General features: G+C 35.2%; 2 protein-coding genes across 2 annotated transcripts; one reads left to right on the forward strand and one right to left on the reverse strand.

The window, feature by feature from the left end:
* Nucleotides 1-1,096: 1,096 nt before the first annotated feature.
* Nucleotides 1,097-5,715, forward strand: LOC132623022 (uncharacterized protein C594.04c). Its single transcript, XM_060337720.1, has 3 exons — nucleotides 1,097-1,404; nucleotides 2,238-2,501; nucleotides 5,106-5,715. Exons 1-3 carry the CDS (start codon nucleotides 1,183-1,185, stop codon nucleotides 5,580-5,582), a joined length of 963 nt encoding a protein of 320 aa, XP_060193703.1. The 5' UTR covers nucleotides 1,097-1,182; the 3' UTR covers nucleotides 5,583-5,715.
* A 903-nt stretch (nucleotides 5,716-6,618) lies between these two features.
* Nucleotides 6,619-16,461, reverse strand: LOC132624295 (cytochrome b561 and DOMON domain-containing protein At5g47530-like). Its single transcript, XM_060339099.1, has 3 exons — nucleotides 16,185-16,461; nucleotides 15,761-15,812; nucleotides 6,619-7,609 (listed from the first exon to the last, which is right to left on the reverse strand). Exons 1-3 carry the CDS (start codon nucleotides 16,459-16,461, stop codon nucleotides 6,619-6,621), a joined length of 1,320 nt encoding a protein of 439 aa, XP_060195082.1.
* Nucleotides 16,462-18,859: the final 2,398 nt, after the last annotated feature.

Below are 18,859 nucleotides of genomic sequence, written 5' to 3' on the forward strand. Positions count from 1 at the left end.
GATGCTATGAGGATGTGAGGATGACAAAAACCTCACATCCTCACTTATATATAATAGTAAAGTAATATATATATATATATATATATATATATATATATATATATATATATATATATATATTAATTAACCATAGTTAAGTGATGTGTTTGTATATTCATACAAATATATCTATTCATTCATTTGGCGTAAGCACCGGTAAGTCTCATTCACTTATCAACTTTCATTCGGATGCTTCTGCGCCCGAAACAGCTCGGACTTTGTGAACAATTTCACCAGGGCAATTCGCAGGATTGCCCTTCCTTTGGGATGGTCTTTAGTTTTTGCCCCTCAAAATGTTGGTCTTTAGTTTTTGTCCTTCGCGTTGCAATTCTGAGCTTCGCGTAGAAATCATGAGGTTCTGGGTTCGAACCCCAGCTCAGGCATAAATTAAAAAAAAAACCGCAAAGCAAGGATTGGGTCGCGTGTATGCCGGACCCGACATACACTTCTTAAGGAATAACTAAAGTTATGCTGGACCCGGCATAACTATAAGTGCCGCCTTATAAGGCAAAGTTTATGCCTTAAGGAAAAAGTTCCGCCTTAGGGGCATACTTGTAGTTATGTCTTAACTAAAAGTCTGCCCCATCAAGCATAATTAAAAGTATGCCCCATAAGGCGAAACTTTTCATTAAGGCATAACTAAAAGTTTGTCTTATAAGGCAAAGTCTATGTCCTAAGAAAAAATTATGCATTATGGGGTATACTTTTAGTTATGCCTTAACTAAAAATCTGCCCCATAAGGCATAACTAAACTATATTTTAAGGAAAAATTCTATCTTATGGGCAGACTTTTAATTAAGGCTTAACTAAAAGTTTGCCTGCAAGGCATTAGTATGCCGGATTCAGCATAACTTTAGTTATTCTTTAACAAGTGTATGCCGAGTCCGGCATACACGGGACCCAAGCGTTGTCTTGCGATTTTTTTTAATTTATGCTTGAGTGGGGTTCGAACCCAGAACCTCAGGTATAAGGTCATTTTCAAGCGAAGAAACTTAAACAGCACAAATTCGAGGGGCAATATTTAAAGACCACCCCAAAAGAGGGCAATCTGTGCAATTTTTTGATTTCACCACACTCACTTCCATTTGACAATATAAAGTGCCCTCCACAAGTCAGTGAGTCAACTCTACTGACTGGGCATATATGGCTACTCATAGCAATTTCAAGAATGCTTTGATTGCATTTGTTGCTCCACTTCCCTCACTACTCTTCTACCTATCTTTCCTTAGCCAATACCATGATGAACAGGATCATCCACTCTACAATTGGTGCTACCAACACCCCTTTCTATTTGCTAATCTCTTGTTTTTCCTCAATGTCAACCTCCTCTTCTGGCTCATTGGTCTTCTCCAATCCAGTCACTGGGTAATAATCAGATTTGAATTGATTTTTTGTTGAATTCTGGTAATTAGATTAGATGATAGATTTGTATTTCGAATTTACTACTCCCTCAGACTCAATTTGTTTGTCTTAGTTACTATTTGTATAATTTTTTTTAATAACTTTCTAAATATTTTGAATTTCTAGCCATTCTGACTTATACTACTTTTTATGCAGTTTCTAAATATTTAAATTTTATTTCAAATGAACCAAATGAATCTTTTATTAGAGTTGAATTGAGTTTTTGTTCAAGTGTGGTAATATGATATATTTGTATTTCAAATTTACTAGGATTCTTGCAGTTATATTTATGAAGTTACTACCGATATATTTTTGTATCATTTTGGAGAAAAAACTTAGTCATGTTATACTCCCTCTGTCCCAAAATGCATGTTATGTTTCGCTTCTCGAGAGTCAATTTGACTAATCGTCGGAGCTAAATTAGATTAGAATAAGTTATTATTTTGAAACTAAAATTTAGATACTGAAAAGTTATACAAATAGTACTGTAAGTTACAATTTTTCCCATATCAATCATCTTAAACTGTTGGTCAAAGTTTATATCGTTTGATTTTCGAAAAAATAAATGTGGCTAGTATTTTGGGACGGAGAGAGTAGTGCTTGTTTTCTATTTTAACTAGAGTCGACTGTTATTTTTCGTGATGAAGACTAAAGTCAAAGATTAGTATAAAAAATGGGCCAAGATGGCCATCAGCTTTGGACAACTGAAGTGAAAAGGAGGGAGTCATATTTTGTGTAGAGTTGTGATTTTTGATTGATTTGATGAATAGGGTTATTTTTGGAATTTGATTTTTCAGATGATAGATTTGTACTGGACTGTGATTCCAGTAATGCTAGTGCATTTCTATGCAAATCATCCATTGGCACAGTATAATGTTTGGAGGTCCAAGGTGGTTATACTTTTAACTTGGATTTGGAGTATTCGACTTACTCATAACTACTTCCGGCGTGAGAATTGGCAGTGGGGACACAGGCAAGATTGGAGATTTACAGATATTAGCCACCAGTACCCCAAGCACTGGTGGTGGATCTCTTTCTTTGTTGTTTATGTCTCTCAACAGGTCAGTCTTTTATCTGCTAGTCTTTTATGGAAGTTTTAACAATTTATGGACTGATTGTAGCATTACAATGTTGTCAATATAAATATTGAATAATGAAAAAAAAAATCAGTTGAAAACAATAAAAAATATTAGTTGGGGGAAGAATCTGCCCGAATCGGACTTTTTTAAGGAACGTATCGATAGAGAATTGGATTTGGTTAGACAATGTGTAGTTGGTAAACACGGCAGGGGGGTCTGTTTTTTCTCTTAATGGGAGTTTTGGGTTTTGCTTTATATGGTTCTAATGAACCTACATTAAATTTTTTAACATCAGTTAATCAGTCATATCCTGTGCTTTTAGAAATAATCTTCTATATTGGATTTTTTATTGCTTTTTTTACTCATAATCATTCATTGGTATTATATTGAGATCATAATAATGCATAATGGCTGACTAATGGCTAGAAACTGTGTAAGCCTATAGACGAGAAATCAGCAAGGCAGTCATCAATTTATTGACAAACTGAAGCACTTATTTATCAGTGAATTATTTATTCAAATTGAGAACTCTGTTTAGAAGGTATTAGAAAATATGGATGATTATTTATGCAACTTCACTTAATGTCAGACTTCTTTTCTTGGTAATTTTGTTGTGCAATGAGAAGAGTCCCATTTTTTTTGATAACCAAAGAATTGTTATGGTGTAAATAAGAAGAGTCCCATTCATAAGAATTCTAGGGGACAAAATCCACATTACTAACTAGAGAAAGGATTTATTGTGTGATTTTAAAGCCCACTAACATTGCCTGCTATAGAATTTTCCTTCAGCTAGACATAGCTTACCTAATTGCTTACATAGATTTGTCGCGTTGTCTTCGAGTGTGCTGGAAGTTCTGCTGCTCAATCTAGCCATAAACAAGAAATCCATTCTGAGTTTTCCTTCAAAGTTTCTGCTGTTCAGATGATACCATCTCTAGTGATTTCAAACACAAGGTCCTATTAATTATTCAGCCCATTCATGTTTTTATAAGGCAGTTTTCAGATGCAAAATGATCAACTATTTCATAAGTACCAACAACAACAACAACAACAACAACAAGCCCAATATAATCCCACCATGTGGGGTCTGGGGAGGATAGAGTGTACGCAGACCTAACCCCCACCTTGAAAGGTAGGGCGGTTGTTTCCGAAAGACCCTCGGCTCAAGAGAGGAGAACAAGAGAGGAAAACAAGACAGAAGGTCAGATAGGACCAAGCATATCGAAAACAATATGAAAACAAGGAATAACAAAAGAGAGAAAGTCATGGTAGAACAGTCCGGAGAGAAAGGAGCATTAATTACTATAGATAAATAAGATAGCCAAAGTACAACGGCCCAACAAATATAAGCAACAATCAAATGCAGAAATCAAATGGAATAAACAAATGAGCAAAACTACAACTACTATGGTGAAAGGATAAGCCACCTAGCCTTCTATCCTAATCTGAGTCCTCCACAACCTTCTATCTAAGGTCATGTCCTCGGTGAGCTGAAACTGTGTCATATCCTGTCTAATCACCTCTCCCTAATACTTCTTCGGCCTCCCTTTGCCTCTCCTGAAACCGTCCATAGCCAACCTCTCACACCTCCGCATTGGGGCATCTGTGTCTCTCCTCTTCACATGCCCAAACCATCTCAGTCTCGCTTCCCGCATCTTGTCCTCCACCGATGCCACTCCCACCTTGTCTCGGATATCTTCATTCCTAATTCCATCCCTCCTAGTGTGCTCACACATCCACCGCAGCATTCGCATTTTCGCGACTTTCATCTTCTGAACGTGTAATTTCTTGACTGGCCAACACTCCGCGCCGTACAATAAAGTCGGTCTAACCACCACTTTGTAGAACTTGCCTTTAAGTTTTGGTGGCACTTTCTTATCACACAGCACTCCGAAGGCGAGCCTCCATTTCATCCACCCTGCACCAATACGATGTGAAACATCGTCGTCGATATCCCCATCTCCCTGTATAATAGACCCAAGATACTTGAAACTTCCTTTCTTTTGAATGACCTGGGTACCAAGCCTCCTTTCCTCGTCAGCCTCACGCGGTAGGCCACTGAACCTGCACTCTAAGTATTCCGTCTTGGTCCTACTCAATTTAAATCCTTTAGACTCCAACGTCTGTCTCCAGCCCTCCAGCTTATCGTTAACTCCGTTGCGAGTCTCGTCAATCAGGACTATGTCATCCACGAACAACATACACCAAGGCACCTCACCTTGTTTTTGTCGCGTCAATTCATCCATCACCAGGGCGAATAGAAACGGGCTAAGAGCTAATCCCTGATGCAACCCCATCATAACAGGGAAGTGCTCCGAGTCTTCTCCTATTTCATAAGTACCACAAACTTTAATTAGTATCTTCTGCTTGCGCAACCATATAAACAAAACATTTTGCTCAAAAGCATGGAACTGGTAAAGATCATATTCTTGTTTGAATTAATTGTGTAAATCAAGTACGGTTGCTGTAATATCTCGAAATGTGACAAATTGCAGTTGACCAGGTGGGGGAACAGAGAAATGCTCGTGACACCTTTATCATCCTTTATGGTGTTATTTATTTTTGTTCTATGACCTGATTTTGCAGGTTTTTCTGATGGGAATATGCCTGTCTATGTATGTTGTCCACTCTGAAGACAAGCCATTGAATATCTGGGATTTCATTGCCGTATTTATCTGCTTGCCTGCCATTATAATTGCCTATTATGCAGATACACAGCTCTACAGTTTTGTGAGCAGAAATCAGAAACTAAAAGAGCTTGGCGAGCCAATGGTTCCCAATCTTGACGAAGGCCTCTGGAGGTATTCACGACATCCAAACTATTTTGGGGAGCAGTTATGGTGGTGGGGACTCGTCCTTTTTGCCTGGAACCTGGGTCAGGCTTGGACTTTTGTCGGTGCACTCATTAATAGCATGTGCCTTGCACATGTCACTGTGCTTGTTGAGAATAAGATGCTTAAGCAAGCCTACAGAGCTGAAGCATACAAGCTTTACCAGAGGACAACATCTGTTTGGATACCATGGTTCAAGTCATCTCCAAAAGGAAAAGATAAGGAAACTTGAGTCTATTCGGTGTCTTCCTTTATTAAATGTCCACGATGAGGACTATTGAATAAGTAATCTACTTGATGTGCTTTTTAATTAAATCTGCAACTGGTAGCTCACCTAACATACACAATAAATGAACATTTCTGTACATCTCTGGTTACAATAGTGATAAGAGAATAATGTGCCGCAATTAAAGTCCTGGAACTTTGAAAGAGTTTTTGAGGAATGACGCCGTAAACATGGCTTGGGATGACTTAAAGCCAAGGAAATCTTGACGATAACTTGTTAGACTTGCACAATCTGAAACCTTGAATCTCTTGAGATCATGCTAATAAGGGAGAGAGCTCAAGAACTTTAAGATTTGAGCTCACAATCCGTTACTGATGCCAAGTCATAGGCAAACAAATGCTTCATATAACTTCCCAAGCTGGTTGTAGTAGTTAGTAGATAACATGATGAAGTTGTCTTAAGCAGAAATATGACCTGATTTACTGCTCTTACTTCTAGTAGTAGTCTTCTTAACAACACATGGAACTTCATCCTGAAATACAGCGTGTGCTTAAATCTTGTTCTGATACTTCCAAGAGAGCTATCAATGAAAAGAGAAGGAGACAATATAAAAAGAATTTTTTGAATATAATTTCCATGGCTACCGTTTATAACCTTCATCCTTACTAACCCATACCCAAAAAAAAAAAAAAAAAAAAAAAAGAATTCTTGATTTTTTACCGCAAGAGGGTGGATTTCAACCAGAAAACCCTTTTTATGAAGTGGCTATGGAATTTATCAAAAGAAAAGCAAAAGCCACAATGCAATATAAACTTCAATATAAGAACCAGTATGTGAAAATATCTATAAAATAATAAAAAGAAAACTGCTGATCTAGCCGCGCTTTTAATAGCATTCATAAATCAATAACTAGTACATCTAATCTACTCCCTTACATGAAATTTGGGATACTACGGAAGTAGAAATTACTAGAATTTAGGATTATAGAGAAGAATAAGAAGAAAGACTTCTTAGTCAGCTTCCCAAATAACTAATTGCAACTCTACGCCTGTTCTATACCCTTTGCAGAAGCTTCTGATGTAGTTCCTTTTTTAGGCTTCAAGTACCATCTGAGAACTTCGAGAGCAGCAGCCAAAAATCCCAAGGAAGCAAGAAAAGCAATGTAAGCATTCTTCCAAATCCCCACCTCCATCATCTGAAAACCCTTGAAACAATTTACGATTCCCAGTATAATAGTAGTATAACCAGTGCACCAATGGTAGATATTCCAATATACCCTATATCTGTGATCCTTTTTTGGCCTTAAACAATGAGCTAAGACTTGTAATGTTGCAAGGCCTAAGAGTGCACTGCCAATATATCTATGAGAAGTGTGTTTCACTCGTATGCCCGACGATTGTCTCCCAAGAAAAAATCCCAAACCTCCACCAGCAATGCCAAGAAAAAAAGCTATAGTTTGACAATAAATATGTAGATTGAACCACAAAGCTGGTAATTCTGGCAATGGTAGATATCTCAATCTAGCAAGAACAACACCTAGTGGCATCATCATTCCCCAACTAACCCCATTGATAATCCCGTGAGCAATCTTTACGTTAGACCTTGAATTTGGTTTTACATGAGTTATAGCCACAGTTTTCCCGGAATGGAAATCTAAAGTCCCTAAAGACTTCAAGTTATCTCCTGACAAGCCATGAACTCCTGGTGTATCATCATCTTGTAGTGGACCTTCTTGCCAAACATGATTCACAATATTGGTTGCATTGATAGGTAGCTCAAACTTGGCAAAGATGATGACTTGTCCATTGATGTTCTGAGCTGAAACATCGTGAACCCTAAAACTTAAGTCGCCTTTGGTAAGCGTGGTTCCGTAGGTGTCGATAGGTGATGTGTATGCTTCAAGAGCACCATTAGAACGCTGCAACGCGACAAAAGCTTGCGAGCCGATCATTCCAGTAGCTGTTGGGTTTATAGCCCAAGCAAGCCATCTTCCGTGCTCGTTTTCGGACTTCCTAAACGCGATATCGATAGTACTAGAAGACGGATTGTAATTCCAGTGAATAAAGGAATTCAGTGTATGAAGATCACTACATGAATCGTAGAATTTTCCATGAAACCGGAAATTAGAGCAGGTGGTTTGAGCGGATGAGAGGAAGAATAAGGAGACAAAAAAGCAAAAGGCTAACATAGAGCATGCCATGATGGGTACTGTAGCTAGCACAAGAGTTATTTTTTATGATCGGGGATGGTGTATATATACTGCGTGAATTATAATCCTTTTAGGGATGGATTATACTAGAATTTGCAAGTAGCCTCAATTCTATTGGGACTAGGAAGATATATTTGGTAAGTCCTATAATCCCATTATGAGTGGGAATAGGAAAACTTCACTAATACAAAGTATTTACCGTGTAAAATGTTTCCATTTTGCTTTAAAAGTTTCCATTTTGCTTTTAGGGCATGACGTTTTTATAATGTCAACACAAAAATTTATGGTAAATTATACTACGACTCAACTTACGTTCTCTATACTATGGCAATCCAACACAAATATAATGAAGTTTTCCTTTAAAAAAATATATTTAAACTCCTTATATAATGAAAATCTTACCCAATATGACCTTCATCTGATAAAAGAAATTAAGTTAATTTGAAACTAAACAATAAATAAGCGAACTAAAATATATAAAATGAGAAATTCATATGTAATAAAAAATTATTTAAAATTCAACAAAATTATTACTAATACTTAATTGGTATTCCCACCGCCCATTTTTTATTCTTGCTTCACCTCATTTCACGCTCGTTAAGAAAATAATAAATACAAGAGATAGTTTATTAAGTTACCCTTTATTAATAAAAGTGTTTTGATCGTTTTCTCTTATATATCGTGCATTCTTCTTTAATATTAACGATATAGTTGGAAACAGTAATCAACTTTGGTCTTGAATTCCTAAAGCGATGATTATTTTGAGACAAATTTTGGAGTTAAAACGACAATTAAAATGGGACGAAGGCAGTACATCTTATTTTTTAAAGTAATATGCAGTCATTATCTATTTAAGAGGTGTAATGAAAGATAGATGTTTCAAAATATGTTTTTCTCTTTTTTATTAAAGGTGTGAATAAAAATCTACAACAAAAATGTTTATCCTCATAATTATATAAAATTAATAGCACAATTACTTTTTACTTGTGTTTTTATTTTCCTTTAACTAATTATATTTCAATATACCTATTACTACTTAATTAGTTACAAATAGACCTCATGTTTCTTAAAATTGAATACTTTGCCAATAAAGTAGTACAGTTAAATAGTTAATCCCCGTTAACACTAGCAAACGTATTAAGATAAATACGTTAACAAGGATGAACAAAGATTCATTCGGAGCCTTCCCTTCGATACTATTGCTTCGTGAATATCATACATTTCAGGAATTACTATATTTTGTTTACAAGCAACTAAATTTTGTTGAAAGGCAGATATAACTGTTATGGTTTGCATAAAAGCTACTTCATAACTTGGCCTCTATGTTGGATTTGTTAGAGTCGCCCCCTAAATAATTTAAGGGAATTAGAAAACCGATTTTAAGGTTTATTTAAGAAAAACATTTTAGTACCAGAGTTCGGGTAAGGGTTCAACTGATTCCCCGAGAAAGGTGTTAAGCACCTCAGTATTAAGAATCCGCAAAATGCGGATGATCTACGGATTTTAAAATTTGTGGCTTACAAGATATATATTTGCTAAAAAAATGTGTTTAAGGGATATTATAAAGTAAACAAAAAAATTAGTGAAAACCTTCCCTTTTACTTGTCAACTCATGACATATTTTGAAAGAGAAATTTATAACTTAAACCGTTTTCGTTATAAGAAGTTTGAATTTTATTCAAAAGGGGAGTTTTAAAAATAGTTTACATTACTTTCTTGAACCAACACACCCAAAGTTTCCTTTAAGTAGAGTTCCACTATAATCGGTCCAAAGTAGGGGTGTGCATAGTTTGGATAAACCCGAAATCTGAACATTTTGGACTTATATTTTGAAATTTTCAAATTCTGGATTGAATTTCGAATTTCGAATTTCGGATTTGGAACTTCGGATTTTTGGATATCCGAAAACCGAATTTCTTATACCTTATGTTTAACATACCCGACTATCTATTAGATATTAGTGCATTACCTATATATTCAATCTAATAGGTCAAATATACTTTACTCATTACACATCAGCCCATATAATAAAAAAAAATTACTAAGTTGCTTGTATGAATACTTTATTTATATGATTGTAATAACAACGAAGAACTATATATTAAGGCAATTTGATATGAATATTTTATTTGGTTGTTCATTTTAGTAAGAAGAATAAGGAACAATTGAACTTATAGTCAAACGGAAAATCCGAATTATCCAGATCAATTTATCCGAAACTGAACTTAATAAATCCGATCCAATCCAAACGTATTTGGATCGGATTCGGATTACATTTTGCAAAATCCGAAAATCAAAATTATAATTCAAAATATGCTAAACCCAATCTGATCCGACCGATGAATAGGCCTAGTCCAAAGTAGTGTAAATTTATTGACCTACCCTCTCTTCGAATCAGTTCAAAGAAAATGAGTTGATGTAGTCTTGTTTAGTAAAGGAACCATGATTTCACAAGTTAAAAAAGCAATACTTTCTTTCCCAAAATTCTCTTTAAACTGGATACAGGAGCCCGTGCTAGCACGGGCCCAACATATGTTAATCATTTTATTTTTATGCAATAATAAGACCCCCTTCAACATATTTTGCGCGTGGAAAAATAAAAGTTTTAGGAGCAAGAGTTCAATAATTTGTGTTATAGTATATTTTCTTTGTTTTAAGTTATGTGACCTTTTTTTTTTTTTTTTTGAAGAAATGTGGTAATAATCATTTTAAACCGCTAATCAAACCTTAACCACCATTTCAAAACTGATTGAATTTTAATTACTTTTTAAAATGCGTAAACATCATTTGAACGATCATTACCCGAAGACTAAAACGTGATAATCTTTAAAATTTCACATATATGTACTTGGAATGCATGAACTCCGGGAAAATGTTCCTGGAGTAGTATAATCTTTAAAACTTCACATATATGTATGGTAATTATATGTCTCTATTGTATGATATAACACGGGCATATAACTATATGTGTGGTATAAGATACTTTTTCTATCTTTATTTTTTCGCGAACTATCATAATTAAGTATTTACTAATAAATTATATTGGCTATTTTGATGCTTTATAATTAGAAACTTAATACATTGGAAAATGGCTACTCATATTAGTTTATTTTCAGAATATTAAAAATTGCAATAAGACCAGGGTAATTTATTTCGTAAACATATTTAATTAGTTTTATTACAATATTACAGTTAGTCATGTTACCTAGTTATACTTGTTTCTTCAGATATTATTCCTTATTCATCACAACTTTTAACCAGTTGTAACTTTTAAAAATTAAGTCTGTTAATAAAATATTTATTTTAAACTAAAAACTAATTCTTACCAGTGTTTCTCTACCTATTTGACATATTAACTATAGAATACCTAAAAGCTATGTAGGATATATACTTACTGAAAAAGCTATGGAGAAAGAAAGAAGTAAAAGATGCAAATCCAGATTATCACTTAAAAGTTTAAATGGGGCCCACCTTTGCAGAGGAGTCTTCACGGAACCATCGCACGGTGGTGCTTGTGCTCTTGCTGTGCATCGCATAGACATCGTATGACCAAAAAAAATATTTTTTAGTGCCAGAACCTCAAAAAAATCAGTGTGTGTTGCAAAGAGTCAGAGAGGGGTATTTTGTGCAATCCTTGTCCGACGCATGACCATTGCACGACTCTGAAAACTCCAAAAAAAAATCCAAGTGTTAGATTCAGAGAGGGGTTATTTGTGCGATGGGTGTGCGACGCACAACCATCACATGACAATCAAAAAGTTGTTCTAAGTGTTAAAAAACGGTTCGATTACGTCTTAACTTCCTTTCTTTGATTCTTACAGCTAATTAACAACTAGTAATGAATCTTATTAGTTGTTAACTAGTTCTTGAGTCCTTAATTATTTCGTGCCAATTCTTCAAGCTTTTCTCGTTTTAAACCTCGTTGAATCTTCTTGGCTCAAGTCCTTTTGCTTTATCGAGTCATCCGTCTTTCGATTAACAAGAATCTATTCCTCCACAAAGGTTAGCAATCTTGTGAATTGATTTGGATTAAAAGGGTTCTTGACCAACCTTGGAAGAAGCTTGGGGTGAGAGGTAAGGTTTGAGAGTTGAATACGAGTGAAGTAAGGCTTTTATTACTAACGTTGTGTGCTAGTTTTGCAGGTTTAAATGTCGGTTAAAATATGCAAGATTTCCCTAACATGGAGGGAATAGAATTGATTCTCCAAAGATTGGCGGTGATGGAATCCAAATTAGAAGCTAAGATAGATGTTATGGATGGGTGGAATGCTTACGCAAGGTACAAAGAATGAAGATGGAGAAGTGTAAGCCTTGTGAAGCAAAAGAGGAGAGTGAAGCAGAGGGTTCCCTTAAGTACTTGACACTTGCCGTAACTCCCTAGAAATTGAGAGAGAAAAGATTGAGAGGAGTAAGGGAGTGAAAAGTGACAACTCTACAGTGGAAAAAGGAGAGGTTGTGGCTGAATTTGTGAATTAAAATTACAAGACTTCTTGCTGCCCCAAGGATTAAATTCATGTTGCTGCTCACCTTTGAATGTGTAGAACACCTTAGGAATTTAATTTTTTGCCATCAAGATCTTAAGCTTGGTCATGAACAGCCATGGCCGTGAGCTTCCATGGCTTGTGATGAATTTGCTTTTAAGGAATTTGTGATGAAGAAGTTGTGATTAATGAGTCATCTTAAGTCTTATATATGCTGCCCGTCGAATCCGGCATACAATCCTTAAGGAAAAACTAAAGTTATGCCGGAGGGGGCAGACTTTGCCTTGAGACATATAAATATATATATTTACTTTTCAAGGCAAACTTTTAATTATGCCTTAAGGAAAAGTTCCGCCTTATGGGGCATACTTTTAGTTATGCCTTAACTAAAAGTGTGCCCCATAAAATATAACTAAAAGTATGCCCCATAAGGCGGAACTTTTCCTTAAGGCATAACTAAAAGTTTGCCTTAAGGAAAAGTTCTGCCTTATGAGGCATACTTTTGGTTATGCCTTAATTAAAAGTCTGCCCCATAAGGCATAGTTCCTTAAGGAATAGTTTTGCCCCATAAGGCATAACTAAACTATGCCTTGAGGAAAAGTTATGCCCCCTCCGGCATAACTTTAGTGTTTCCTTAAGGACTTTATGCCGGATCCGGCATACACACCCTCCAGTCCTGCCTTGCGAAATTATTTTTTTATTTTATGTCTGAGCGGGGGTTCGAACCCAGAATCTTAGGTATTCAAGCTAAGGGCAAAACTTAAAGACCACAAATATGAGGGGCAAAATTTAAAGACCGCAAATATGAAGGGCAAAATTTAAAGACCACCCCAAAAGAAGGGCAATTCGCAGAATTGCCCCACCAGAAATGGCTGACAAACAGGTTGGGCCCAATTAGGCCCACACAAAGACGTTCATGCAAAGAAAGAAGGGATAAAGAAGATGAGGGTTAGAGGGTATATATACTTAATAACTACTTTAAGCAAACTTTATTTCACCATAAGCCTATGTAAACAGATTTGAAGATTTCCATATACATATATATACACTAAACATACACAGAAAATAGCAAGGGATATACATAACCAAACTTAGATTGTTACGGGCCCATATATCGTTTAAAAACAAGATGGAAAGGAGAAACAATTCAGGCCCAACAACTCGAGTCACAGCCCATGTATCATTTAAACAAGAAACAATGAAGGAAATAGATACCAGCCGACCCAATAACACAACAAGACAGTCCAACATATTTTGATATTCCGTAGATATACGTGATATACACCATTGTATATTTGAACATGTATAATAGCGTACACCTATATATACCCAGTGTATATATAGGTACCTTCTACATAGAATTCAGACACCTTTTCAATTCAAATAGTGCATAAAAATTGAAATGATGCTCCAAACAGGGCTTAACTACACATTTTTCTTGAAATTAACCTTATGAAGCAACCCCCAACTAATCCAAACTGGTAATCACATATTTGATTAAACACAATACATATCCAATAATTATTTAAACAGGCCCACTATTCTAAACAGTAATGAAACCACTACCTAATCACATGGATCATGACTAAGTTACTAAAATGCTACCGTGTTAAGCTTAGCATTTGTACTACCAGTCACATTAGAGAACACAGAAACATAAAGTCTATCTTAACCGCCCATAAGATCACCACACTAATTACTCTTTAGCAGATCATATAATTAATCTACCAGTGAACCAAATAAGCTACATAACCATACACAAATTAAACTTAACTAAAACGAAAAGACCATCTCACACATAAAACACATAAAGAATGGAAAAATGAAAGGAAATAAAATTTTCTTTCTTTGGGGCAGAATGAACTTGGGGATCTTTTGAACTCCTCCACACTCGTACTCAGCCACACGAACACAAAGAGAAATAAAAAAAACTTTTAAAACTAAACCCAAAAAATTAAGAAAACTAAGCAAGGGTTCCAATTCAAGTCGGATCCCTTATTAAAACTCAAAATTTTGAGATTTTTGCTCTGAAAAGACTTGTAGGTGTTGTAAATCAGTAGACATGAAATTCTTTATATAGAACCCCAAAAACCCCAAACTTGTTTGATTTCTTTAAAAAAAAAAAAAATGATGAACCAATGGATTCGTTTGGTTTTTGGGTAGAAAAAGAGGGAAGTGGGTCGGGTCGCTGGTTGACGGACTGGGCTCGGCCTAGAATTGGAGGGTCTTTGGCCCAAATTCTATAGAAACAAAATGGTTGACACAACCATGGTTACTTTTGCAAATGTGGTCATAGATTAAATTAAAACATGGCGAAAATCATTTCAATTGTAATCAAAATTAAACAGCAGAATTCAATTAAACCTTTCAATTTTAACTAATTTTAAAGATAATTGAAATTAAATTAACATAAAACTTGAGATATAACTGATCATTCATTTAATTAATCAAATTTCTTGATTTAACAAAGCAAAATACTTACCAATTAACCATTTTTAGTTCGAACAATTAATTTAAATAATCGGTCTCACTAACTTGAGTTTAAATCTTGATAAATATGTTTCGAAATTATAACAAATATACAAAATATACATATGATATACAATAATATACTTGATGATATTTTGCCAAATGAAATGGGAAAATGTCACCGATATAATTTTTGTAAAATCATTCTGATCAGTTATATCTCACTCCGTTTGTGATTCAAGAAGTCTGAATAATTAAAGAAAATTATTGGAGAGAAAAAATTAGGTGTCAACAATAAAAATATAGTAATTGATACATTAGTGTTATGGAAAAAAATAAATAACCTTCACAGAAGTGTTGGTATATATCAGTGGCGGAGCCACACTATGCCGAGGGTGTTCATCCGAACTCCCTCGGCGGAAAAAAAAACTATTTTTACAAGGTTAAAATTATTTTTTATGTATATATATTAGACGTTGAATCCCCTTAAGCTTCTTCGTATGTTTACTTTTTTATATTTTGAACCCCTCGGCGAAAATCCTGGCTCCGCCACTGGTATATATCAGGAAACTTCCTCTACGTTAACTACTTACTTTATTTGGAAGGGCTCATTGCGTTGTAACAATCATAAGGAGTAAGGTTGGATCTGCCCCGATGGATTCGGCATACTTGTGGAGATCATTGGCATTTGATAGCTATTTGAAATTTGCATGTCCGTAAGCTACGTAATTGACTTCAATTACTTGCCAATTTGACGTAAAAACCCTTAAAGCGTCTTAAATTCTAAGGCAACTTTTTTTTTTTTTTTGGTTCGATTCCATGTAAATTTGATGTAGAATACTCATGAAGTTAATTGAATTATGTGTAATATGAAGAGATTATTTAATTTTAAAAGGACATAAAAATCGATCAATAATTCAGGAGGAAAACAATAACTCAATATATACCAAAGAGAAAATAACAAACGTGCAGACGCGGTCAATTAAAAACAATATAAGCGGTAGCAAGGCAAGAAGTTCGCATACTTGTGGAGATCATTGGCATTTGACAGATATGGGGAATTCGCATGTTCCTGAGCTGCATAAATTGTCTTCAATTACATGTTAATTTGACGTAGAAGACTCGTAAAATATCTTGAATTTTTAAAAGAGAAAAAACATCATTTGACCCTTGAACTTGGCACGAAAACTCAGTTTAGCAACTAAACTTAACTTGTATTTATTTTACCCCCCTTAACAACTTTCATTTCAATTATTTACCACCCTGAAAAAATAATACCACTCTCACAATGGGAGGTGTATTACACTCGTGCCACGTCATTGCCACATCGTTGCCATGTCAAAAATTACTAACCCTTCATTTTTTGTTTTTCTTTTATTATTTTTTCTCTTTCATCTTCTTTCCCCCTTTTCTCTTTCTTCGTCTTTCTCCTCAACCCCCCGCCGTTGCCGCCATGCTGCAATTCAACTACTTCTTGCATCATCAAACTCTTCTCCTTCCTGAGTTTCTCAATCTCATCTACTGCAGCGGATGATCCAGAAGAACTCGAACTCCCAGCCTGATGTGTTGACTTTCGCCTCTGTATGTTCTTCAACAAATGTCTTTTTCCTCTCAAGAACCCTTCATTCGCAAACTCCCACCTGTCAGCTTCGATTTTGCGAAATCCCTGAACAACGTTAACCAAAATTGATTCAAAATGAATTCGGAGATGCCATGAATACGTCATATTTCATATAAAAATGAAGTTTTTTACATAAAAACCAGATGCTAGCTGACAATTTTTCATGAGTTCCAGGAGCTGCATTTTACACTAGAAGTACACAATCAGCAGATCATTTGCAGTAAAACCATATATGCATTACAGAAAAGCTTAAACAAGTTATTTAATTCGGAACCTAACAACATTGTCACCATTACAAATCATTACAACAGAAACAATAATTTCTCCTCATCCTACCATAACCACCCATAAGAACAACACCCAATTATTTAACCCACACCCACCACCACCACCATCATCACCCCACCAAATTTCATCCCATTCCTTCTCAAATTCACCCAAATTGGTTATTTTGGTTGTTATTGTTGGCTATTAATATTATTATTAGCAACCCCATTCCTTCCATAACTTTATTTTTAATAGAAAACAAAAATCAAAACCAAAAAACCAAAAAATGGTGAAAATGGTAAGAAAAGAATGATGAGAATATAGAGAGAAAGAGGAATTTGTGAAGAAGAAGAAGAAGAAGGAGGAGGAGGAAGGTGGTGGGGGAGGGGCTGTGGCGTGGGGTGGGGGTTGTGAAGAAGACGAAGGTGGTGGGGGCGGGGCTGTGGGGTGGGGTGGGGGTTGTGAAGAAGAAGATGGTGGTGGGGGCGGGGTTGTTTGGTGAAGAAGAGGGTCGGGGCTGTGGGGTGGGGTGGGGGTGGGGGTGCATTTTGATTTTATTTTTTAATTATATGTTATTTTTTTTAATTATATATATATATATATCAGCGGGCTCACCTTTTTATATTTTTCACTTTTTTTTTTTACTTTTTTTGCCACGTCAGCATTTGGGGGTTGTATTTAATTAAGATGAAAGTTGTTAAGGGGGGTAAATAACTATAAGTTAAGTTTAGTTGCTAAACTGAATTTTCGTGCCAAGTTCAAGGGTCAAATGATGTCTTTTCTCTTTTTAAAACAACCTTTTTATGTTCAATTCTATGTCTATTTGACGTAGAGAGCTCATGTAGTTAATTAATTTGTAGTACTGTGAAGAGATAACTTAATTTTAAAAGGATGTAAAAGTTAATCAACAATTTAGGGATATTTTTACCGTATCATATACAGAAAAAAGTAACTCAAGGTATGTAAAATTAAAATAACAAGTGTGCTGCCCCGACCCATGCGAAACAATAGGCAAGATACAGAACTGACTGTGAAGATCGTTGGCATTTGACAGATATATAGAATTCGCATACCCTAAGCTGCATATAATGACTTCAATTGTACGTCAATTTGACCTAGAAACCTCCTAAAGCATCTTGAATTCTAATAATTTTCTTTGACCAATTCCATGTCTATTTGACATTGAACATGCATGAAGTTAATTGAGTTTTGAATGTTGTGAACAAATAATTTAATGTAAGAACGCATAAAAGTCGATCACCAATTCAAGGACATTTCGTTTATCACAGAGGAAAAAAAATAACTTTAAGGTATGTCAAAGATAAAATAACAAACATCCATCCTTGGCCCATTCGAAAATGATACAAAAGCTAGCAAGACATGGAGTCGACATATTTGTGGCGATCATTGGCGATTGACAGCTATTGAAAATTAGCATGTCCCTAAGTTGTATAAATTGATGTCAATTACATGTCAATTTGACGTAAAAGACTCCTAAAACATCTTGAGTTCTAATATGACTTATTTTTAGTTCAATTTCATGTCTATTTGATGTAGAACATTCATGAAGTTAATTGAATTTTAAGTATAGTGAGGAGATTATTTCATAACAATTTAGGAATATTTTTGTCATATTACAGAGGGAAAAAATAATTCAGGGTATGTCAAAGCTAAAATGACAAATGTACAACCTCGATCAATTTGAAAACAATACAAGAGTTGGCAATTAAGAGCCCGTTTGGATTAGCTTATAAAGTTGCTTATAAGTTGTTTTCAGTTTTTTTGAGTGTTTGGTTGGCCAACTTAAAATCATTTTGTGCTTAAAATAAGCTCAAAAAAATAAGTGAGCCCATTTGACTTAGCTTATCTAAAGCACCTTATAAGCCGAAAACAACTTATAAGCCAAAAAAAATAAATTAGACTACCCTAACTTATTTTTTTTAGCTTATAAGCTGTTTGCAGCTTATAGGCATAAGCCTATCCAAACAGGCTCTAAGTCACGGAATCGACATACTTGGGGAGATCGTTGGCGTTTTGACATGTATATGAACCTGAGGAAAATACATATGCAGCTGAAAAGAATAAACTTCCTGAGGTTTATGGGAAAGGAAAAGGGAGAGCTGAAGAAATCAATCATGGTAATTATATGACTCAAAGTGATCATCAAATTACTAATCAAGTCAATGAAAAGAAAAAGAGGAAGAATAACAGAAGAAAACACACTGGGGCTACTGAT

Source organism: Lycium barbarum, chromosome 12 (genome assembly GCF_019175385.1).
Source record: "Lycium barbarum isolate Lr01 chromosome 12, ASM1917538v2, whole genome shotgun sequence".
Taxonomy (NCBI): Eukaryota; Viridiplantae; Streptophyta; class Magnoliopsida; order Solanales; family Solanaceae; genus Lycium; species Lycium barbarum.